We start from the raw sequence: 24,703 nt of genomic DNA, 5'->3' as shown, positions 1-24,703 counted from the left end.
TATACCACATTCAATGACGAAACTTTTCTATTGGTGAGTTATCGTTGGAAATACAAACAAAATTATTACGTCGATATATTTCCAGTGGAACTTTTTTTTGTGTGCTTTTTCTGTCTATACGACTATCAGTGTTTATTGTTTTTACCGATAAAATTAGCCACACAGAAAAATTACCGACGATCTATATGCCGACATACAGTTTTTATCTATGACTTTTACTGACAGAGCGTGTTTTTTTATACCGAAGAAATAGCTCAACCGGTAAAACCCTCGATAAAACCCTCAACGAAGGCGTCCCCATCATCAGCCGCATTGATCTCGTCGAGAATCACCACCACAAGAGCCATTATGAAGGCATAATCAACATTAGGCATAATCGCGAGAGTGTGTCTTCCATGCACCTGCGTTCACATAATAAGAAAAATACTGGCATGAAATATTAATTATGAAGACAACTTTCTTGATTAAAACAATAATCGGTTTTAATGTAAATGATGTAATGAAATCTGGGGTATTTCTACGACAGCCTCAGCCACAGACATATAGTTCTATATGAGAAGATGATGTTGGTTAAATTTATTCAATATTGTCATATTTCAGAAATAAGTTTTGTTAATGTTACTTGTGCAAGCATGGTATTGGAATCTCCAAGAAGTATAGAGCAGGAACTCTCGCTGTAGCCTTCTTTGACCTTGAAATCAGGGACCTCTCCTTTGTTATTACCCAAGAATACGTCTAACTCAGTCTTGAATTGGAACAGCTTTGGTTTCTTGGCTGTGAAAAGCAAATCATTCTTCTCCTTGCTTTCTCCTCTAAAAGCCTCCCACCTCCCATGCATGGTCCTTATCTGGAGAAAATGATGAATTAAACACGCGGTATGAAACTGATATCGGATTGACTCTTATCGTTGTTGTGATGGTTAGATTGAAAAAGAAGAGAACAAATGACAGAGAGCAATTAAACATACCTTCTGCCTGAGATTGACAAGGGTGTTACCGGCTGCATCTTTCAGAAGACAACGATCATGTAGGCTTAATAGTTTACTATTGACCTGGAAGATGAGGGCGCCATTAATGTCAGACACCTTAAAATCACTGTTGATGGCGAGTTCAACAGGGTACTGTGCCAGGTACCCTGTTGAAAATAGAACGCGTAAACAAAGACATCTTTGTTTTTTTGGCAGCGAGGGAGGAGGGAAGAGGGAGGAGGGAGGTGGAGTTTTTGGGTGGATCAGGGAAAATCTTATGGCGTGTATTCGAGGAATTAATTATATTTTAAAAATAAATTTATTTATAAAATATTTTTAGTACAATTTTCTTTTTCATTTTAAAATAAGAGACACATGAGGATCATTTTCACTATTGTTTTTTTCTGAAAACAATAATCTCAGAAAGAAAATTAAGCAAGAAATTGACTTACACGTCCATACCGACCAGAAGGGTCGGTCTCAACACATCCAAGCTGTGGCTTAGCTCCATCAACACATGCTCCAACTCGAGTCTTATACATGGTTCAGCAATCAATGAATTACCCTAAAAAAGACCCCAGTTGATTCTTTTTCAAGCTGATTTGTTACAGTAGCTTACTAGTTGGATGTCTGCCCTACGCGGCGGGTTTATTTTTATAAAAATTATTGTAAAACTTTATTATATAAAATATAATATTTTTTAATATTAATAATAATTATTTTTTCAAATTTATTAATTATTTTATTAATAATATTAATTATAATATAAATAATAATATTTATAATATAAATAATTATATTAAGAATTTAAAGGGTGACTACATCACATAATAATATTTTTTATATCAATACTTTTAGTTATAATAAAAATAATAATATTTATAACATAAATAATACTATTTTTTATCTTAACACTTTGAATTATAAAAGAAAAAAAATAATATTTATAATACACATAATTATATTAACACATGTGGGTGGACGCAGATGTGTCTAGCCCAACTTGAGTTGGGGTGGACGCATCCAGACCCAACACGGAGTTGGGCATGGACGCCTCCATGCCCAACTTGGGTTTGGGTGAGCACACGTCCAGCCCCAACTTGGATTTTGGTGTGATTGTGCAACCCAAGTTGGGCGTGGACGTGTCCTCGACCACCTTGGGGTTGGGCGTGGATGCATTCAGACTCAACTTGAGTTTGGGAGTGGACGCGTCTAGACCCAACTTTAGTTTGGGTGTCGACATGTCGAGGCCTAATTTCGGGTTGGGCGTGGATGCGCCCCGACTTTTAATTATAATAAAAATAAAAATAATTATAACACAAATAATATTATTTTTACTATTAATACTTTTAATCATAATAAAAATAAAAATAATTATAACACAAATAATACTCTTTGTAATATTAATACTCTAAATCATAAGAAAAATAAAAATAATGATACTATTTTTAATATCAATATTTTTTTATCATAATAAAAATAATTATAACACAAATATTTTTTTTAATATTAATATTTTTTTCAAATTTATTAATGATTTATTAATAATATCAATTATAATAAAAATAATAATATTTATAACACAAATGATAATATTTTTAATATTCACACTATTAATTATAATAAAAATAATAATATTTATGACATAAATAACTATATTAAGAATTTCAAGGATGATTTCAACACAAATAATAATATTTTTTATATCAATACTTTGAGTTATAATAAAAATAATAATATTTATAACACAAATAATACTATTTTTTATCTGAATACTTTGAATTATAAGAGAAAAAATAATATTTATAATACATTATTATATTAACACATGTGGGTGGGTGCGGACACGTCCAGACCGAACTTGGGGATGGGTAAGGACGCATCCAGCCGAACTTGGGTTGGGCGTGGACGTGTCCAGACCCAAATCAGAGTTGGGTGTGGACGCCTCCACGCCCACCTTCAGGTTGGGTGTGGACAATTCCACGCCCAACTTGGGTTTGAGCGAGCACGTGTCCAGACCCAATTTAGGGTTGGGCGTGAACGCATTGAGATCTAACTTGGGTTTGGGCGTGACTACATGTCTAGACCCAACTTGGATGTGAGCGTGGCTGTGTGCCCCAAGTTGCGCGTGGACGCATCTATGCCCAACTTGAGTTTGAGCATCAACGTGTCCAGGCCCAATCTTGGGTTCGGCGTGGACGCGCCCAACTTTTAATTATAATAAAAATAAAAATAATTATAACACAAATAATACTCTTTGTAATGTTAATACTCTAAATCATAAGAAAAATAAAAATAATAATACTATTTGAGATATTAATATTTTTAATCATAATAAAAATAATTATAACACAAATAATTTTTTTTTAATATTAATATTTTTTTTTTCAAATTTATTAATTATTTTATTAATAATATCAATTATAATAAAAATAATAATATTTATAACATAAATAATTATATCAAGAATTTCAAGGATGATTACAATACAATTAATAATATTTTTTATATTAATACTTTGAGTTATAATAAAAATAATAATATTTATAACACAAATAATACTATTTTTGATCTGAACACTTTGAATTACAAGAGAAAAAATAATATTTATAACACATATTATTATATTAACACATGTGGTTGAGCGCGAACGTGTCGAGTCCCAACATGGGAGTGGGCATGGACACGTCCAGCCCAACTTGGGGCTGGACGAGCATGCGTCCATACCCGACTTGGATGTGGGCATGGACGCGTCCAGACCCAACTTGGGTTTGGGCGTGGTTGGGTGCCCCAAGTTGGGCTTGGATGCGCATAGACTTTTAATTATAATAAAAATAAAAATAAAAATAATTATAATACAAATAATACTATTTTAATATTAATGCTTTTAATCATAATAAAAATAATAAAAAATAATACTATTTTTAATATTAATATTTGTAATCATAATAAAAATAATTATAACACAAATAATATTTTTTTAATATTAATAATATTTGTTTTCAAATTTATTAATTATTTTATTAAGAATATCAATTATAATAAAAATAATAATATTTATAACATAAATAATTATATTAAGAATTTCAAGGATAATTACAATACAAATAATAATATTTTTGATATAAATATTTTAAATAATAATTTCAATAATCCTATTTAGAGTTGGACACGAATACATCCGGACTCAACTTGAGATTAACTATAATCAATCAGGCCTTTTACTAAGATCCATACACTAAATAACGTTTGGATCTGCCCCTAGCATTGAAGCCGCGCAAGCACTAGGTGCAGAATTCTCTATGGACTTCAAGTTCCGGGCGAACGACAAAAAGTTAAGAGGGGAAAAGTTACCTGCAGTGAAAAAACTTGCGGTGAACATTTCTAAGAAAAATACACCATACAATTCGTTGAAAAGTTGGACATCAATTGCGAGGGTATTGTACTCCTGTTTAGAAATCTAATAACGATATTGGTTTAATTTTTTTTTTATTTTTTAAAAATTATTTTTATCATCAATACATCAAAAAAAAATTAAAAAAATAAAATTTTTAAAAATACAATCTGCACCGCAGATCCTGTGAGTGATACACCGCCTCTAGCTTCCATGACATAACGGGTAAGCAAAATTGCTCGGAAGCTCACGTGAATGCTTGGAAACAATCAAGACCAAGCTAAGGTAAACGATAATACCTAGGACAAGGTTTCGTATTCCATGTTCCAAAGTCAAGGTCACATAGTCAAAGACGGCTAAGAAATTTTTAATTTAGTACATCACTTTGATAAAAGATTATGTGTTCAACTTCCACAAACACCTAGGTAGGTACCGAATATTGATCTCACAGCACACAGCTCACAGCTCACAGCTCAAATTCACAAGCTTCCATGAAACCAGCTGCCTTTATAGGAACCCAACCCCCTCCAAACTCCCAAGCCCCAACCCTTACTTTTACCCTCAGTGTGCGTGCTCGCCGTGCCGTTACTTGCATTTATGCATCATTTTCTTGAATACCAGTCTTTCATTTCCGGATTTCTTTTGCCTATGTTCTTAGTTTTCACTTTTCCGTTCCAAACTGAAGACTAGATTTACAGAAAGCTACCGTACCACCACCACCACCACCACCACCACATTAGGGTTCATAATCTCATCTACCCTCATCTTGGGACTTGTTGGACCTCCAGTCTCTTGCTCCCTACTTAACTACTGTCAACATTATTATTTTTATTATCATTGTCAACAACGACGTTAACGCTACTTTCTCTTCTGGTTACCATTGCTCTCGACTTCCTTGGCATGCATTTGGTGCGCACTCCTTCAATCTCCTTTTCTGCCAATTGCAGATGCGAGCTCCTGAGATTAGCATCAGATTAATCAAAACGAGAAGAAAAGGGCAAAAATGCTGATAATAGAAGTCAACTCCTCTAGTACGGAGTTCTAATATTTTTTACTCTTCACATGAGCATGAAAACTTATCAGCTTCAAACTAAGAGAATTATTACTAGTTTATTACTATGGTCCCCATAGGTGCAGTGCGGAACGAACTTGCTTGCTAGTAAAGCTACAGCAGGGCAGCTTCCCCTAGATTTGTTGAAATAAATTCTCAACTGCAAGAATTCAATTCAGGATCCCCCACATGATGATGGAGGACCACTGCTAATTTGGACGGTGTAAGCCCTTCAATAAAACTATGCAGTAACTGGAAAGAAAGGTGACTGATAAGTACAACGCCAGTTTACTATTCTTGGGCAGGGAAGTGAAACAAGATAGCCAAGCTAGCTGGCTTTGTTGATAAAAACCAAAAAACTTGCGAGTCTTGCATTCAAATCAATCCAAAAACGCTAACAGAGAATCATGGACCTGACAGGAGAATCCCCAGGGAAAGAGAGGCAAGGCAAGAAAAGAAACCAAAAGATTTACCTGCTCCTATGAGTTGAAATATGTGGAAGCACTTTTGCAAGTGAAACTTCAAATCAACCTTCACTTCGTTACTAGTACAGTACTACGTAATAATCATAGTGCACATTGAAAATAAAAATAATGGTATTCTAAACTGGGATTCCAACCCGATATAGGAACCTTCTTGCTGTCCAAAAACACTATTGAGATACAATTTGGGAGAGTCTAGAGATTGCTGAGCTGCCTATTTGGGTTATTGAATTTGAATAAATAGCAGAAAAAGACTCCTAGCTAGGTTCATATCCAGTGGCCTTTAATCCATAATCACTGAATCACTCTCTAAGCATCATAACCCCGCGAAAAATAAATGAAAGTGTTAACAAACATTCATTGAAGGACCTAATCAGAAGTATTTGAATGTTTTCGGACTTATCTAATATATGTATGCAAACACTAGATTGGTCTCTCACCATGCCGTGGGCCGGTAGCACTTAAAAAAAAATAAAAGAAAAGATTATTAATTTGATAATATAATAAAAAAATAAACAACAATAAAAAAACCTTTTAAAAAATTGGGCCAGTCAATATTGATTAATCTGATTGAAAACAACAAAACATGATAAAAAATTAAAATGTAAAAATATTCAAAGCATTTTTTTACATAAAAAAATTAAAATATAAATAAAAAAATTAATACATGCATCTAATTAAATAAATTAAAACTCATTATGTAGATAAATAAAAAAAGTTAATAAAGATAAATAAAAATAAAAATAAAAAAATTAAAAGACAAATATAGATAAAAAAATATATAAAATCACAATATAAATTATTCATCTGATTGTGTTTAATGAATTTATTGATTGAAATACAATTATAATAGTAAAATTTATTGAATAAATAAAAGGAAAACAATATTATACAAATGTATATATTAAAAATATTATAAAAAAATAAATTTAATATTTATAAAATTTTAAAAAAACTTTTATTGAGAAGGGGTATCAATTAAAATACAAACTTAAAAATAAATTTAAAAAAACATAAAAAAACATTCATTAAAGAAAATCAAAATTTTATAATAAAAATAAAGTCAAATGTTGTTAAGTCTATAAAGCCTGGCCAAACGCGTGGCTCATGGCACAGATGACCTCTAGTTTTTGTTTTGGTTTTTTTAAGTTAATGACCAATTGTTTTTGAAAAAAAAAAAAGATAATATGTCATTTGAAATTTTCTAAATTCTTAGATTATTGTTGTAGCTGAAAAAATAAAATTTTTATTTTTTAATATAAAAATTTATTTTCATTCTATTTTTAATTCAAAACACACACGAAAGTCATTATGAACCATGCTAATCCAATTTATAACCTTTTTTTAAAAAAAAAAAACTATATCAAAACTTAAAATCAACCTAAAATAAAATTTTTTCACGAGCTCAAATCTTTATTTTTTTGCACTTGTAAGGTAAAAATCACTCTCTCAGTATCTGAAATCATTTAACACAAAAATTAATTATTTTAATGATCAAAATTATTACTAATAATAACCTTTTCTCTCTACACCTGAAATTGACTAGCCATTCTCTTAAAAAAAAAACTAAAAAGTAATAAAAATAAAATTTAATATCAAAATTAAAATTTTAAAAATTAAAGAAACTAATCACATAATGCTAAAAATAATAGAGAACTAAAATATACTTTTAAAACAAATTATATAAAATAAAAATTTAAAGATAAAATTAAAATAACTAATTGTCAATCCATCCAAGATATATGAGTGGATGAACAATAAATAACAAGACAACAAAATCACTACCCCTTATAATTTCTTTAATATGAATTAGGAACTAAATTTAGGTTCTCTACCAGTAGACTTCAATTACATGCCTAAGAAATTGAATTGAACCTTCAATTTTATGCTTTATTTCAGTAATAAATCCAATGTATAATAATTCAACTCATGCTCTAGCTAGTAACACTTCACTCTTATTTCACAACGGCTCTGCCACAAGAGGCATCGAATCAGAGAATCAAAGTAGTAAAAATGAAGTTACCTAGCTGCACTGCAGGAACTGGACCTCCTCAAATTCAAAGGAGGCACCTCCTCCTTCTTTGTCTCAATCAAGCTCCCACTAAAATACTCCTTCTCTTCCAATTTTACCCTCGAAAAATTGTAAATTTCCCTCGATGTTGCCTCACGGTTCCCTCCTCCACATGGCAACCTCCTCTTGTAATGCCCAGCAATCAACGGCAAGCCTGGCTCCTTCCCTGGCGTCGCCCCACAGTCCCGAAACGAGATCGAAGAACTGCACGATATCAACTGCATCAGAACCGTAGACGCTTTCATCTTCCCACAGTTCTTCGCCGTTTGATTCAAATCCATGCCACTCCCTTCGTTATGACCACCCAATATCAGCCGTCCATCAGCCTTCATCAAAGACTCCAGAGTCTCGGGGCTCGAGTCGGACGGTGGGGGTGAAATCTCCATAATCTCGTCCCTGTTCGCCTCCCGTTCCTGACTAATTTTTTTCTCCTCCTTCATCTTCTTGATTTCCGGTTTGACGTGTCTCCTTCTTCTCCTGCTATCATCAGTCTGAGTCGACGCGTCAGCAGCGAGTTTCCGAGCAGACTCGGAGAACGACTCGGCCTTGTAAACCTTGTACTCATTAAGATTGATAGAGCTCAAGGATTGGTTCCTACGCCTCGTGATAACTGGAAACTCCGAGGCTTGACTGGCCGATGACTGGCTGGTTTCTTGAGGTTTCGTCTCGAGGAAGAGCTGTTGGTTAGAATGATCGAGAATCTCTGATCCTTTGAGAATGTACTCGTGACCGTGAGCCGGGTGAATGAAATCGTTCTCGGTCAAGTCCTGCCAAACGAAGCCGTTTTTGAAGCTCCTGGAGTCAACAAGATTTGGAGTGATTAATTAGATCGGACGGTTGGAGATGAAGGAGGTGTATCATTACTTGTTTGAACTTACCGTTTAGAGGACCAGGAGTAGAGGCTAGCCATGCCTTTGCCTCGAAGGAGGTCTAACTGGTTGATTACATCTGATAAATATATATATAAGAAATTAATGCAAGGAGGAAAAGAGATTTGTGCTACCAATTTTCTCTCTCTAAAAAGTTATCTTTTGGTTTAAATTTAAAAATTAGTTTATTTTTACCTGAAAGGTAGAGGCCGTCATTGGAAGAGAGAGGGACCTCCATGAAATGGGGATGCTCAAGCTGACCATTTCTGGACAGATAGTAGACTACAGGGGCCTTTATGGACAGCTTACGAGATTCACTCCAGAATGCTCTGGCTCTCTCCGGAGTGGTTTCTCTGTCTTCGTTCCATTTCCTTGGAATCTGGACCACTACGGTGTTTCTCCCACCTCTTGAAGTGACTGCAGCGGCCATTACTATTCACTCGCTCCAGATTTCATTAAAATGTAACAATGCATGAGAGATAACAAGAAAATGTTAAATAGCAGTAATGAGTGGTGAGTTATGGGAGATGGATGAGAGAAGAAAGAAAGCTGGGGATCGAAAGCGATTTGCTACCAGGATGATGAGGTGAGAAAGTGAAAGGAGAGGAGTTTTGGAATTTTTTACGGGATAGATGCATTGAGAGAGATGGAGAGGGAGAACGGAGAGGAAGAGGGAGGGAAGGTTCATAAATTGCAAGGCAAGTTATGCAAGTGTGAGGAGGGGGATTCATTCATATTGGAGATGCGGCAAATCAGGCTACCCAACAAAACAAAATAAATTAAAAAACAATTTAAAATTAAAAGTAATTCAAAACTATCTCATATATATATATATATATATATATATATATATATATATATAAAGAAGAAGAAGAAGAAGAAGAAAAGGAAAAAGAAAAGCACTGTGGATTGATTTAGAAAAAGGATTACTTATAAGTCACCCAGGAGCATGATTGACGTGCGAGCCAGAGAATTTGATTGGGGGGGGGGGAACAAGGGCAATTCATCACTGCGTACGGAAACTTGATTGCCAAGATTTATATTTCCTTCCCTTGCTTAAGAAGTTGAATTTAAAGCTAATAGATGAACCCTTTGGACACTTCCTCTTATTATTATTATTTCACTGAGAGAGGTTGAGACTTCAAAATCTGATATGGAGGAGAGGAACTCTCTCTCTCTCTCTCTCTCTCTCTCTCTCTCTCTCTCTCTCTCTCTACACCCTCCATTTCAAAGTGTTCAAACTAGCAAAGCACTACTTTCCAAAGATTTTTCAATTTTAATTACCCACCTCGATCTTGATCTTGATCTTGAGTTGACAATCCATTCATTCACACGTATTTTTCTTCTTCTATTTCTTAGGTTACGGTCTCGCCTGATTAAAATTCAATAAATAAATAAATAAAGGAGGTTGAGAAAACATTGTGTAATTAGACACATATTTTTATTCATCGGAATATAGGATGATTATTTCTTTTACCTTCCAATAAAACAAATATTAACCTACTCTTGGGGCTAATGTGGTAGTCTTTTCAAGATTTTATTGATCATTATTTAATTGTTTGGAATAATTTCGTCTTTTAGTCTTGCATTAACACAATTTAAAGACTATATCACCTTGAAAGTAAAATTTGTTTAAAGGTTATTTTTACTCTTTTTAGGAATGGTGTGAAAACTTTCATACCCCTAGGAAAAACAACTAACAATCAAGAGTGTTTACTTTCATGTTTTTTTTCTGTTGTTGTTGTATTTAATAGATTAACTGGGGTCTATTTGGTATTTTCACATAATTATAAACACTTAAAATACATCTATACACTTGAAAGCACCAAAAAAAAAAAACCTTGCAATTAAGGGTACCTGTGTCTTTTAGGTTTTTTTGTAATTAACATGTTAGGTTGGGGTGGTTTGATTTTTTAAATAATTTAAATATTAATTAAAAAAATTAACGTGTGCTACACACCCACCAATATATGGATGAAATTCATGTCCTTCTAGTGGCGTGTGTAACTTTGAGCCCATTTGGCTACGCGTTACCATTTGCATTTCTTCAAAAACACACCAAGTAAACGTTTGGCTAAGAAAAAAAAACTGCTTATTGTGCATAGGTCCCACAACAAATTGCGTGCGAAACGCTGGGAGATGGAAAGCAGCAAACTATTGCTTTTTCTTGTGCGGCTAAGAAATTCAACCATGCTACACTTTCACTGAACAGTGTAACATGCCTCCACTGATCCAGCCAGACCGGGTCTGGTCCAACGCGCAAAATGCATTGAACCGGGTCCGGCCCAGTAAACTAAAAAATATATATTTTTTATTTTTAATTGTGTTTTATTTGCTTGATGACATAGTATTTGTAGAATTTGATCACAATTCTAATTTATTCCTTTATATTTTACAAGTTATGTTGTTGTGTGTTAAAGAAACCAAGAAAATTATCTGATTTATTTCAAACATGATGGAATTGTAGATAGTTCAATGAAATAATAAAAAAATATTTTATATAAATTATTATTTATTTCATGATATAATAACAATAGTTAAATCTATAATATTTAAATTAAAAACCATTAATGTTAATATATATATATATATTTTAAAACTATTTTATAACCTCAATTTCAAAAGCATTCTTAATCAAACACATTAAATTACTTTTCATTCAACCTCAATTTCAACCACAGTCTTAATCAAACATATATTTTTCCAAACTAACCTTAACTAAAAGTACTTTTTATAAAACAATTTTTTTCAAATCACAACCACAACCACAACAACAACCGTAATACCAAACACACTTTGTCCATTATCTAAACACTGTTTTCCAGGTGAATTAGTAGTTGAGTTTTATTTTTTTTTTCTTCTTCTCCTTCTTCTCTCTCTTTTCTCTTTGCCAAAGATTACATGTGTCATTTTATTTGTGTTCTGCTTTCAATTTAATCTTTATTTTTTTTCTTGCTATTTGGCTTGTTTTTATTCCTTTTTTTTCTAAAATTTCATCTCTTATTATTTTGTTTGATTTCATTTAAATTTTTAATTTAGTTTTTATTATTCTTTTGATTTTTGCTTGTTTGTTTTTATCACTTTTCTAATTGAATTTTACTTTTAACTTCACCCCTCGAGATTTTATATCAATTTATTTTTGTATCAAATTTAATCCCCATTATTTTAATTGTCATTTCTTTTGTTTTGGAGGGTTTTTTTATTGTATTTTTTTTCAATTTCATACTCTAGCAATTTATTAATTTATAATTTTGCTTTGTTGTTTTTAAGGTTTGTTTTCTATGGTGTTAATTGCGGGTTTATGACTAAGATCACAGGTTTTGAAGGCTAACATGGGTTGATTTTTTTAAAAAAGTTTTTTTAAATTGATTTTTTTAATTTTATCCTTAAATATTTGATTTATTGAAAATTAGTTTTCATATTTTTTTTTCACTTTCATTTCTACATAGTTGACAGGCTAATCCAAGTTTACACATTTGATTTATTAAATTTTTTTTTATATAGAAAAAAAAAACTAAACCGCAGCATATTAATTAAAATGATAGTCAGACTTAAAAACTTAGGGGTTTAAAAGCTCCGTTTGGAAATATAGGTCAATTCATGTTTTTAAAAAATTTAATTTTTTTAAATTAAATATGTTTAATATTTTCAGATCATTTTAATTTATTAATTTAAAAAATAATTTTTAAAAAATAAAAAATATTATTTTAATATATTTTTAAATAAAAATACTTTCAACCGTCTAAAACACTACTAACAGAAAGGATGCCGACGATAGGAGAGTTGATACATATAGTCGAGCTTATGGATGGCTATTGGTGAAAAGGTTAGCATGAGACAATCCAAGAGAGGGTAGCCTAGGTGCAGGTTCTGTTGGGTCATAATCTTTTTTCTCCTCCTTTCTTTTTTACCTTCGATTAGGTGTAAGTCAAGCGTCAGTTGAACCAAGATCGGAGAGAATAAGATTGAAGAGAGAGTCGAGAAGAGGGAGAGGCTCAAAATAGCCAACCTCAGTTGTGCTGGCTGCAACGCAACTGGGGCTGCAAAATAGCAACCTCGGTTGTTATGTTTATATATATCTCCAGCTCTCCATCTCTGATTTATCCTCTACATTCTCAAGGCGTCGGGATGGCTTTTGTAGAGGACTCATCAAGTTTCAGTCCATGTGATGCTTAAATTGGCCTCATCTTCTTCTCTACTGCCGGAAAAGTATTGTGTCAATACTCACTGAGGTTTTGAGGTCTCTATATTCATCATTTCTCTCTAGCATTCCAAAATTTATAATATTTGGCTTCTTATCTGTGTGTTAACGCTGTTTTTTTGCTTTTCTACTTTGTTTTTCTTAGATTGTTTGACCCCTTCTGGTCTCATATAAGAAGAACTTTTTTTTCTGTATTTTTTGTGATGTTTTTATGTGAGCTGAAGATATATCTTGGCATTTATGAGTAAATGATCTTCATGATTTTCTTCTTTGCTGACTTGGATCTGTCTCCTGTATAGAAGATCCCTTTTGTTCCCCATCCCGTCCCCTTCATTCAGAAATTTAATTGACCAACTTGAGTAAGACTCGACTGTCTGTGCATGCTCGTGACAAACTAGCGTTTTACCTAGACAAAACGTTCTCTCTTTTTTTTTCCCTGAAGCTTAGCTCTGATTTCATCTTTTTCCTTTCAATTTCAATTCAATATCTATGTATGCCCTTTAATGGAGTAATTAATCATTCAAAGAAATAGTCGTGTCTTTTAATTCTCGGTAAATCTTGAGCAAGCTACTTAAATCCATGACCAAGAGCTGGCTAGCCCTAAAAATAAAAAAGAGTTAGCTATGATCACAACATGCATATTTTAATTCATATGAGCTTCTGATTGTTATTTTTCTTCTGTTCTATTGAATTTAATTTAGTATAGACTTCGAGGCCTCTCTGCAGTATTCACACAGCTTTCCAGTGCCAGAGAAGTTGAGGAAGTGCCCAACTTGAGCACCTCAAGGCACTGAAAGTTCATTAGCCTTCTTCAAAAGCCCATCTTAGAAACAAACTATACAGAAATCATCATAATGTATTCGAAGTGCATCAAATAAAATAACTGCTGAACACAAGCTCGCTGCTCCAACATCCATGGATGCATTCATATTGGTATCTACTCTTCGAAATGAAAGGGGAAAAAAATAAATTCCCTACACTGTTTATCAGGGCAAGCTGGGATGCTTTTAAGACCATGATACTTACAAGATCACATGTTTCCTGTCCCTACCAGGCAACAATAGAGGATTACAGAGTCATAATTATACAACAAGAAGAGATACTTGCAAAAATAACATTACATATACGCACAGATCACACCCCGGCTTCATGGGTCGAAAAGCCAAGTTTGTAAATGCAGCCGTCCAAGAAGCAATCCTCGAAATAAATGAATCATTAGCATTCAAATAACAATTTTTTAACTTGGACAGCTGCGGCCTTGTCAAGGATAGTATAGGTTTTCATTTCATGTTAAGCACCTCCAGTCATATGCCATTCCAGACTATGCTCTGCCACCTAACAAATCCAAAGAGAAACAAGCAACATGCTTGCTGTCCCGCGTCCAGTCAGATAAGACAATCGTATCATGTGCATGCGGCAAGTTGAACGAGAGAGACAAATAGGTTATAGACATTTTACCGATTTTTGTTCTGTACACAACGATGAATAGGGTTCTACATGCCAATATAAAATCCACTCTAACACAAGGCCAAAAGGAAACCAGCAATAAGGAGGTAATAAATGATTGCCTGTCCCTGCTGAGAAATAAGAGAAGAGAGGGTCATGCACAAGTATACAGGAAGAAGAATGATTGAATAATGAAAGTGAGGTTAATACAGGTGAGGAATAATACCGTGGCTTCATATGCTGAAAAAGTCTTAAAAGTAGCATAAATTGTCATGCAAAACCATACGAAGAAGCATTTGCATTACAGCTCTCCGGAAGGTGACTGGTAATGGGTTCCACTGTCCTGTGTTTACTGTTTACCATGCTTCAATCCAACTATGTCCGGGATCTTTTCTAAGGCCTCTTTCTGCCATTTCCCTCCTCATCTTCGCTGCATCTTCCCAATTACCCAACTCAGAATACACCTTGAACAACAATGCATGTGCAGCATCATTATGAGGGACTAACTGGAGTAACTTCTTGGCAGCCCATTCTCCCAATTCTCTGTTCCCGTACATTCTACAACCACTGAGCAAGGATCTCAAAATAGCAGGCCAAGCAGGGTAGGGCAAGGATTCAATTATTTGCTTAGCATCTTCAAGGTATCCATTTCGAGAGAACATATCAACTAAGCAACCATAAACATCAGGAGATGGCTCCATTCCATACAAATCCATTGATTTAAACAAACGACATCCTTTTTCAACATGGCCTATATGTCCGCAGGCTGCTATAACTGACACAAATGTGGCTTGGCTGGGCTGTAGATTAGCCAACTTCATTTTATCATATGTGTCCAAAGCTTCCACAACACGACCATGATGGGCATAAGCAATGATCATGGCATTATATATAACAACGTCACTGGATTTGCATGACTGGTTGAAAGCCATCTTTGCACTTTGGATGTCCCCGCACTTTGCATATGCATCTAGAACTGCACTAGCAACAAATACATGTCCTTCAAACCCCAATTTGATAATCAGGGAGTGAACAGATTTGGTTTGACAATAGGCCACAGTACCAGCACAGCTACTTAAAATGCTGCCCAAAATAAATTCATCAGGTTTCTCACCAGCTTCTATCAGCAAGTTGAGTGATCTAATAGCTTCACAATCCCAGCCTTGATGCACGAATGCAGATATCATGGTCCCCCAAGCTGCCATGTCTGATCTATCAAGCATATTGAAAACCTTAAGAGAATCATCCAAGAGCCCAAATTTTATGTAACCTTTGATTAATGAGCTACAAACATATCCATGAGAAGCAAAGCCAGACTTAAACGCAACTCCATGAATTTGTCTGTTCATTAGTTGATTCTCAGATCTGGAGCAAGTTTCCAAGACATTTGAAAAGGTATACTCATTCGCTTCAACCCCCAACTGCAACAAGTCATAGAAGGTCTTCAAGGCTTCCGCATCACAACAATTCAATTTATACCCTGAAATTAACTCATTCCAAATAATTATGTTTTCAGATACTTTGCTTTTAAATACTAAGTGTGCCATTTCCATTTTTCCACACCTGGAAAACATATTGATTAGTGCGGATGTGATGTTAGCTTCATCAAATAATCCAAAATGCAATGCAAGGCAACAAAACTGAAGCCCAAGACCAAGATTCAGCAGCTTCCCACATTCTCTAAATAAAATTGAGAAGGTAATGTGGTTAGGCCTCATGCTGGTTAGCAGAAAACTATGGAACAAGCTTGCAATGTCTTTAGGATCTTCATGCTGGGAGAAGCTTCCAAATACAGTATTCCATGTTACAACATCTCTATCATGCATCTTTTTAAAGACTACCAAACCGGATTTCATCCCACCATTCTTAAAGTACATATCCATAAGAGCATTCATTACCGGAGCACTGAGTTCCAGCTCACTTCTAATGATCAATCCATGAATCTGCCTTCCAAAATTTAAGTCACCAAGAAGTGAGCAGCCCTGAATAACGTTTATGAAGGTATATTTGTCCATAAATATTCCTTTCCTTCGCATTAAAGATGCAGTAACGATAGCTTCAAAACCATACCCGCATTGTGCATACCCTCCAATCATAGCATTCCAACAACCAACATCAACCTCTTCCAAACTCTCAAACACCCTCTCTGCTGCTCCAATATCCCCCAACTTAGCATAAAAGCTCAAAACTGAACAACCCACAAAAGGGTTTCTCTCCATTCCAATTTTCAAAGCAAAACAATGAACACAGAAACCAAATACCCTACCTTCCACACTATTCCCACACGCCTTCATAACGCTACCAAGTCCAAACTCATTAGGCACAAATCCATTTCTTATCATCTCCAAAAACACCTCTAACCCCAATTCAACTTCATCACATTGAATAGCTCCACAAACCATCAAAGTCCAAGAAACAACATTTCTCTCAGGCATTCCATCAAACACATTAAGCCCATACCTCAAAACCGTACCTTTTGCATAAAACTTGATCAAATTATTCGAAACAAAAACATCACTACTAAATCCAAGCTTAATAATATAACCATGAATTTGGGTTCCAAGGATGAATGATTTTGAATTCTCACAAAAAGATAATGCCTTAGAAATAGCAACTGAGTCCTTTCCTATAAAGAAACCAGAGCATGAAGACTTAGTTGAAATGGGACTGTACAGTTGGTGTAGAATCTGTATGTTGTTAAATTTGTAAACTTTCTTCGAAAACTGAAAGAAAGTTTTCAGTTTTGAAGTTAGTCGAAAGCTTTTCATGGGTCTGTAGAGCACACAGAGCTCACCTTCAAATTCTCATGGCGGGCTTTAATCAACTCCATCTCAAATATGTGATTTTTAAAATAGTCTCTGAACTCTGAAGTATAAAATTGAACAGTGCTCTACAAAAACTATCAGAGATTTACTCAATTGTTTTTTATTATTTCTTTTGCACGTGTCATTAGGGTGATTAGTGCTGATACTTGAATGTTGTGTTTTTTTAGAAAAGTTCAGTAAGAGAGATTCACTGTAATATATGACGAAATTAACTTTATTTTTTAACATATGCTTTTCGAAGACTTATCATTGGATGCGAACGATAACTGAAGAACATCAACATAATTTTAAATTAATTTTGTGCATTGAAATTAATTTTTTTTTCTAGATTAGATTTTAGGAAGGACAACCATTAACAAAAACTAAAAAAAATTAGGTCAGTCACTTTTCATCCAACCTCTTGATATGATTTTTTTTTCAATTGAATACTTTTTTTGGTTTAAGTATATGAAATTAATATTCAAATTAAAATTCAGAGAAAATGTATTGCTCATCCAAGATTTATGATAATTTTGATTTTGATTCAAAAAATTATTTTATTTATTTTTCAGTTTATGAATTAAAGAGAAAAAAGAGAAAATTATCAAAAACTAATGAAAGAAATAGAAAATTCTTGGTTGTCACAACACTAATAACAAAAATGATCAAATTTAATGTTCATAGGTTTCATTTAACAAGAAGAATTTAATGGTGGTGAATTTTCTCTATAAACATGTTTTTTTAAAAAAGACCAAGTTTCATTTTGATTTTTTTTGCTTCATTTGATTTTGGTCTTCTTGGCTGATTTGGGGATGTTTTGAGGTTAGTAAGTGATTTATAAAATTTTTTATAGTATTTATTAGGTGTTTTTAGATGAAAATGAGTTGAAAAATAAAATTTCAATCCAAAAAACTCTACCTCATAATTTTTTGACCACCACAACAATGCTTTCATTCTAGTTGGGCATAGCAAGTGACGCATCGTTGTCATTTCTTGTTTTTCTATCATATAATTAACAAAATTATTGAACCCATCAAAGTCAATAACCACAACTACGAGTTTAATGAATTAAATCATGTTAACTGTAATTAATCCGGTATATCATCAACTAAATATTTTTTTTAAAAGATATTAGCTTCTTTTTTTTCTCAAAAAATAAAATTGTTTTTTGCTGGTTGTTCATATTATTTGACTTAGGCTCATATGCATGGACTTTTTGTAAGGCACCAATATGTTGGGCTACTCAGGACTACGTGCCTGACCTGTCCTATTTTTTTTAAAAAAAAACCTTTAATATTATGTTTTTGATGAGTTTTTTTAATTTTATTATTTAATATTAAGTTGATTTTAAAATGATATTTTATTTTTTTTATTATTTAATTAAAATAAATAAATATTATTAGTCACCACCTACCACAAGTTTTCTTTTTATATTGACATGATGACACTATCCATTCAATGCTAAAAATGTGAGGCATGGGAACATGGGCTTTTCTCTTTAGAGAGGTAAGGTGTGCTGGACTAATCTTTTAATAACTTTTTTTTTTAATGAGATTAAAGTTTTTAGGGTTATATTTGCAATAACTTTTTTAATAAAGATACATTAGTCTAATATGCAACAAATTATAAAAAATGCAGATGAATATTCAATGAGAATAAAAAAATATATATTAATTTTTTATATGGTTTACATGACTCAATTATAATACAACCACATAAAAATTATAAAGACATCTTTTTTTAATTGCTATTTAGATTATAATAGGTTTATGTTTGAAAAACATGCTGCTGCTGCTAATAATAATAATAATAATAAGCACTTGAGATCATAGTCTAAGTGAGGGAGGGCTTTGTTTCTTTTCTCTGTATCCAGGTTCGATCTTCTCTGTGCATGTTTGTCATCCCCGTGGTGTTTTATTTGCCTATTGAGCTTGCAGGGTGTTTAGTGGATCCGAGGATTAGTCGTGATGCGCGTAAACTGACCCGAACACTCCGGGATATCAAAATAAATAAATAAATAATAAAAAGAAGCTGTGAGATGAATGACAGATACTCTGCGTTTATGGAGTATTCCCTGCAAGTGGCCATGCCTTCAACTTCTGCAATTTCAATTTCTCCTAGTGATATCATAATCACAGAACGTGGAAGCAGAAAGCACCTCCGGCCACAAGCTCTTGCTATGGAATTAGACGTGTTGCCTTCCCTGGCCACGTTCAAATGGAAACATCATGGTTGTGGGAAGAGGCGCTTGAAGATATTGAATCATTGATGGGTGGGGTTAACTGTTCGATTCTTTGTATTATTTTATAACTTTAATTATAATTATTACAAAAAAAAAAAAAAGATAGCAAAATCCCTGTACACTTCCTCACAGGACACTGTTGATCAGAACGTTTTTTTATGCCTTTTCTTTTTAGCTCTTTTATGCCTTTTCTAATATTCCAGTCACCAAACACCTTTTTTTTCTTTTCAATCTTATCACATTTTATGTTTGTGTTGTTTCGAATTTGAACATTATAAATTATTTGTGTTAAGCTTGCTATATATGGGTTCTTGATGTTTCAATTAAAAATCCTGATTTTTTATACTCAATTTGATAAAATTAAATTAAATTTTATTGGTTGAAAAATATTAAAAATACAAGATCGAGTTTGACATTAGAAGTAAAACCAAGAGTTTATTCTGTTGATTTTAGATGAATTTTTGGTAATATATATACAAAATTAAATATTTTTATTTGTATTTATTTTTCAACTTCATCATTTCATATTTAGCGATCTTTGATTCATTTTATTAAACACATGCATTGAAATTTGAGTTAATAATTATTTTTTCTTGTTATTAGAAAATTTATTAGTAATATCTAAATATAATTTTTGTGTTTAAGAGAATTTTAATCGGACTAGCAGCTACAATCTAGTAATATGTTGAAACAAAATGGATGTAAAGCATCTATATAATTTCTCCATCGATCAAGATAATTTGCAGAAGCAGGCACCGGAAGCGTTTCATTTCAGATTGAAAACAACTGTGAAATCATCTGATGGCCACTTTCTAGGGCTGGGGGGAAACAAGAATATCATATAGGCCAATCATCGTATCATGAAAAGGCAGTAATGGCTAGGGGCATGAGGCATCATTCCTATGGAGATCGAGAGCTGCTATTATAAATTTCTAGCAACAACGTGCTTCCTTGGATTCTGAGTGTCCTCTGAATTAGGAAATGGGAATCCCACTCTCGCTATTTTACAGCTGATCCAGCAACGGTTTAATTCCGACTATTACTTCTCAGAACCAGTCCAGTACTACTCTTTTCTATTACCAAATGCCCATCACTATGGCTAAGCTTGCTTTTCATCAAACGCCAAGTAATCGAAGGAGAAAAGAAAGGGAAAAAAAGAAGAAGAAATTTCTCCTTTGGATTCCATCATCCCGACAAACCATCATCGAGAAATGATCATGTCCTTCCTATAATTAGTAATTACAAGCTAGTTAAGCTATAAAGGGAAGCTTGATCAGTAACAGGCAGCGATTCATCTCTCACATCCCCGACAATGGGACCTTTACTCTTTATATGATCAGGTCAGACAAGCTCCTCCTGATATGGTACATTTATATTATCATAGGGTCCTTTTCCCATGTTAATCCTTGCCTCTGAGCATAAGAAATGGAAATTAACAAAAATATATCTTCTTATCATGCCATATAATCTACATTATCATGCCAATTAATATATATATCATATTACCAGTGATGTATAGCTGTTTCCGCATGGCAATATCCCTTTCGAACTGAGGCCATAAAGCAGATGGTATATCCTTTTTTGAACCCTGGTCCGCATGCATCAATACTCATTAGCATATTGTTTTTAGTTTTTTTATTAATTTAACCGAGAAATTAAAACGGACTTCAATCTTTGTAACCCAGTTAGGAAAATCAAGAAAAAAAAAAGTAGAGAGAAGAATCAAGAAACCAAGCAAAACCAACATGGATCTAAATTCTCAAACAAGCCTAAACATCTAATTATACGAGAACATTTTATGGGGTTAGACAAAGGAAACTTTCTAACCTAACAATGTATGGAGATTGCATGCATGCACATATACAATATACAATATACATAAACAGAGAGAGAGAGAGAGAGAGAGAGAGAGAGAGAGAGAGAGAGAGATGGAAATGAATTCAAATTCAAGTGGAGTGACCACAGATTGGTGGTTTCCACGTCACAATGGCTCATCTTTTTGGCCACTCTTTTCTCTCTCTATTCCACTACAGGGAGGACTGATAAAGCAAGGAGCCACCATCACGTTTCTTTCCATTGTTTTGTTATCTTAACCACACTGGAGTTAATGCTAGGCATCACAACCTCAACTTAATTATATAATGTTTTTGGTGTTAATATGGGCAACTGATGCCATATTCCACTTTAGATTTATATATATCTTCCTTATCTTATTGTTGGTAGTGCTATAATATGTTAGCCTCCTTAACCTTCTCTAGAATTGTCAGTGGATTGACAGACCAATGAATTCCCGTCGTCCATCTCTAAATAATTCGTTGTCTTTGTCAATGTGAAAACGAAAGGTTGCCCAGAACGTTGTATTGATTTGTGGACCAGAAAAACAAATCTTGAATAATTAATCAAACGAATCTGATCTTATTCAATTTGATTTGGGAGAAAGATAAACAAATGCATTGACTTCGAACAAAAATAGGATCATCTTGATTTTTAAGGCACGTATCATTCCTCTGATTTAAGGTAATTTATGTAGAGTAATTAATGAAGACGTAAACAACTCAGGAAAAGACATCATGGAATTCTACCGAATAATATCTATCACACAGTAATATTAATTTAAAATTTTATTATTAAATATTTTACTATTTTAAAACACAAGCTAAACAACCATGTTTAAACATTAGAAAAAAAAATTAGGCCTCATTTGAAGTATTTACTGATCTCAAATTGCTATGAAATTTTAACCTTATATAAAATAAAGGCTTTAAAATCTTATAAAAAATTTATAATTTGGTTTAAAAATCAAAACAAAAATTATGATTATTAATATAAATTTATACGTTAAAAAAGGATTTCTTATGTCAATCTTACAGGTTGGAAAGAACTCATCATCAAATATAAATTGTTTTTGCCTTGATTTCATGGTTGTCCAATAAATAATCTCCAACCTTTTATATTAAGGTTTTTACATTAGAAACATCATACCTCTTAGCAGCATGATCATCCTCGCTAATACTATATATAGCAACTCTTACACAATCTTTTTGAGCTCGAACTCAACAGAGACTATAATGACCTCACACACTTTTATTTTTTGTATCATCACCAATAAGATATGTGATGGTTTCACCACCAAGAGAAAATTTATATGTTTGCTTCATAGTATTTATTATATTCATCTCGATCAAAAAAACTATCTTAGATGCTGATCACGCCTCTAAAATAAATTTTTAAAATTTATCATGGATTTGTGATTACTCTTCTCCTCTAGTTTTTTCTTTTCCATCTTCTTTAATTGATAGGATAATTCTTCAACTTATATTTACATTTTTATTAGAGTGAGTTAACTAGTTAATTTTATAATTTATTTTTGCATGTTTTCAATTACTAGTTCATGAAAGTTTGTTTCCTAGTGATAATTATCCTCCACATCCCCTCCCACCTAAGCATGTTGAGATTTTTACCTCTTATAATATCCCAGTATTATTTAGAATCAACATCATAGTGAATGTTCAGATCTGATAATGTAAGTTCTTTTGCTTTTGTTATTTTTTTTTGAACAAAAAAACTTATATTATGTTGAGCTCATAAACAACGTTGCGCTAATGCTATTTACTACGACTGGCTATGAATTTAATCTGTAAATTACCCCATATACATACACATATATTATGAACATTTTTTGTTCAAGCTTGTTTCTACTAATTAATTCCCAAAACCTGTGTGCTCTTACATAGAGTTTAGTTTCAAGATAAACAGAAGAATTTCTCTAACTTTTAAAATCTTCTATTCACCGAAAAAGGAAGAGATAGAGAGAATCTGAAACTTTTGGAATGTTTCAAGAGCATGACATTATAACTCAGCTCACCTCTCTCTCTCTCTCTCTATATATATATATATATTTTCTCCAATCATGTCTAGTGATTGATAATTGAGGTTCATATGATTGATAAATGGAGTTCATAGCAGCATGTATGTGTGAGGGTTGGTAGTGATTTAATATATATTTGCTTCTTTATATTATGAGAAATGGACCAAATCTTGCTTGACAAATTTACTCGCAAGCAGATTTATTATTAGCACACGGTACCAAAAAGAGAGATTCTTTAAATTATGAGTTTGAAAATGTCTAACTAAGATAATCTTTACTGTAAGGCTGCTAAAGGAATTATGGATATCAACTTGTGTTGGCCAAATTCTAAAGTAGGATTTAGGAAGCTGAAATGCTATGCATAAAAAATGTGTTGTCTATAATAACATCTCCCTCCGTCCACACTTTTATTGAAGAGGTGGGCACTCACATGCATGACACCGAAACAGTTCCTTCCTCTTCCCTGCTTTACAAGGCTTGTCCTCTTCTTCTTTTTCCTTTTCTTCTAGGAAGCAGAGTCTCCATATCTGCGGCCTCCGCTAAAGTCAGGGGTTTTCCTCAAATTGAACACAAGGGTGAGAAGATCTAGGCACTTCCATCACCTTATTCCCTTTTATCCAATCAAATCTTGAGGTCGCCCTCCTTTTGTGGACTTGTTCTCTTTTACGCTTGTTACTCCTTTCACCACTTTATAACAAGCAAGAATTATTACAACATGATTATGGGAGTTTGGTGGTTTGAAAATGTATATTCAAGAAAAGCTATAAATTATATTTTTCCATGATAAATGTTTGTAAAAAAGGGATACATACAAAGCTACGGTAATACTTGATGATTAACCAAACACTTTCAAAACCGTAAACGAAGTAAAACACAGTATAATCCATGGCTAATACTACTTCAAATATTTACACGAAAAACTCTGACTCTGCTTCCAGTTGGCTTGCGCACATGCACAGAAACAGGCATCAATTTCTGACTGTATAAATTACCAGAAAAGAAAATCAATGCTCCTAATTACTTACTATGAAATGCATAATTCACGAGACAAACATATAGTGCTGTGATAATTTAGCAATTGATATTAGAACAAGAGGTGATTATGAAAGTTACGTCAACATATCAAATACTTTACTCTGGCTGTTGCCTATAGTGGCTGACATCAAATGCATTTGGTGCATATCAGAGAATGAGCATGCGCAAACCAAATGTAGGGTGAAGATTGCAAAATGATGATTATCATAATAACCAAAACTTGTCACATAGTCTTCCACTAGTGCTAAATTGCTTGTATAAATAAGAGTAGTG

The 24,703-nt window shown here is 33.2% G+C and overlaps 3 protein-coding genes across 5 annotated transcripts; all 3 read right to left on the bottom strand.

The window, feature by feature from the left end:
• Nucleotides 1-1,509, bottom strand: LOC133680108 (protein LURP-one-related 15-like). Its single transcript, XM_062102931.1, has 4 exons — nt 1,430-1,509; nt 968-1,241; nt 623-847; nt 1-401 (listed from the first exon to the last, which is right to left on the bottom strand). Exons 1-4 carry the CDS (start codon nt 1,507-1,509, stop codon nt 255-257), a joined length of 726 nt encoding a protein of 241 aa, XP_061958915.1. The 3' UTR covers nt 1-254.
• Nucleotides 1,510-4,642: 3,133 nt separating this feature from the next.
• On the bottom strand, nt 4,643-9,620 carry LOC133679094 (protein SOSEKI 5-like). Its single transcript, XM_062101604.1, has 4 exons — nt 9,030-9,620; nt 8,844-8,913; nt 7,918-8,760; nt 4,643-5,318 (listed from the first exon to the last, which is right to left on the bottom strand). Exons 1-4 carry the CDS (start codon nt 9,262-9,264, stop codon nt 5,165-5,167), a joined length of 1,302 nt encoding a protein of 433 aa, XP_061957588.1. The 5' UTR covers nt 9,265-9,620; the 3' UTR covers nt 4,643-5,164.
• Nucleotides 9,621-13,937: 4,317 nt separating this feature from the next.
• LOC133679828 (pentatricopeptide repeat-containing protein At4g39530-like) lies at nt 13,938-17,445 on the bottom strand. 3 transcript variants are annotated; one of them, XM_062102532.1, is made up of 3 exons: nt 14,708-17,445; nt 14,494-14,612; nt 13,938-14,405 (listed from the first exon to the last, which is right to left on the bottom strand). In XM_062102532.1, exon 1 carries the CDS (start codon nt 17,247-17,249, stop codon nt 14,838-14,840), a length of 2,412 nt encoding a protein of 803 aa, XP_061958516.1. In that variant the 5' UTR covers nt 17,250-17,445; the 3' UTR covers nt 13,938-14,405; nt 14,494-14,612; nt 14,708-14,837. The 3 variants fall into 3 exon arrangements, with proteins under 3 accessions (XP_061958516.1, XP_061958517.1, XP_061958514.1); XM_062102533.1 differs by having other exon boundaries at nt 14,494-14,609; XM_062102530.1 differs by having other exon boundaries at nt 13,938-14,612.
• Between the last annotated feature and the right edge of the window lie 7,258 nt (nt 17,446-24,703).

Source organism: Populus nigra, chromosome 19 (genome assembly GCF_951802175.1).
Source record: "Populus nigra chromosome 19, ddPopNigr1.1, whole genome shotgun sequence".
NCBI classification, from domain to species: domain Eukaryota; kingdom Viridiplantae; phylum Streptophyta; class Magnoliopsida; order Malpighiales; family Salicaceae; genus Populus; species Populus nigra.
The sequence above is the reverse complement of the archived record's forward strand: the minus strand, read 5'-3'. Positions and strand labels throughout refer to the sequence as shown.

What these genes read in the sequence shown, in the direction of transcription:
- LOC133680108 (XM_062102931.1), bottom strand. Translation starts at nt 1,509, where the DNA reads ATGTATAAGACTCGAGTTGGAGCATGTGTTGATGGAGCTAAGCCACAG. An exon ending in TTGTCAATCTCAGGCAGAAG is followed by an intron (nt 848 to 967) that starts GTATGTTTAATT and finishes CATTTTCTCCAG; the next exon opens with ATAAGGACCATGCATGGGAG. An exon ending in CCAATACCATGCTTGCACAA is followed by an intron (nt 402 to 622) that starts GTAACATTAACA and finishes ATGTGAACGCAG; the next exon opens with GTGCATGGAAGACACACTCT.
- LOC133679828 (XM_062102530.1), bottom strand. Translation starts at nt 17,249, where the DNA reads ATGAAAAGCTTTCGACTAACTTCAAAACTGAAAACTTTCTTTCAGTTT.
- LOC133679094 (XM_062101604.1), bottom strand. Translation starts at nt 9,264, where the DNA reads ATGGCCGCTGCAGTCACTTCAAGAGGTGGGAGAAACACCGTAGTGGTC. An exon ending in TACTCCTGGTCCTCTAAACG is followed by an intron (nt 8,761 to 8,843) that starts GTAAGTTCAAAC and finishes TGTTGACTCCAG; the next exon opens with GAGCTTCAAAAACGGCTTCG. An exon ending in AGTTCCTGCAGTGCAGCTAG is followed by an intron (nt 5,319 to 7,917) that starts GTAACTTCATTT and finishes TGCTAATCTCAG; the next exon opens with GAGCTCGCATCTGCAATTGG.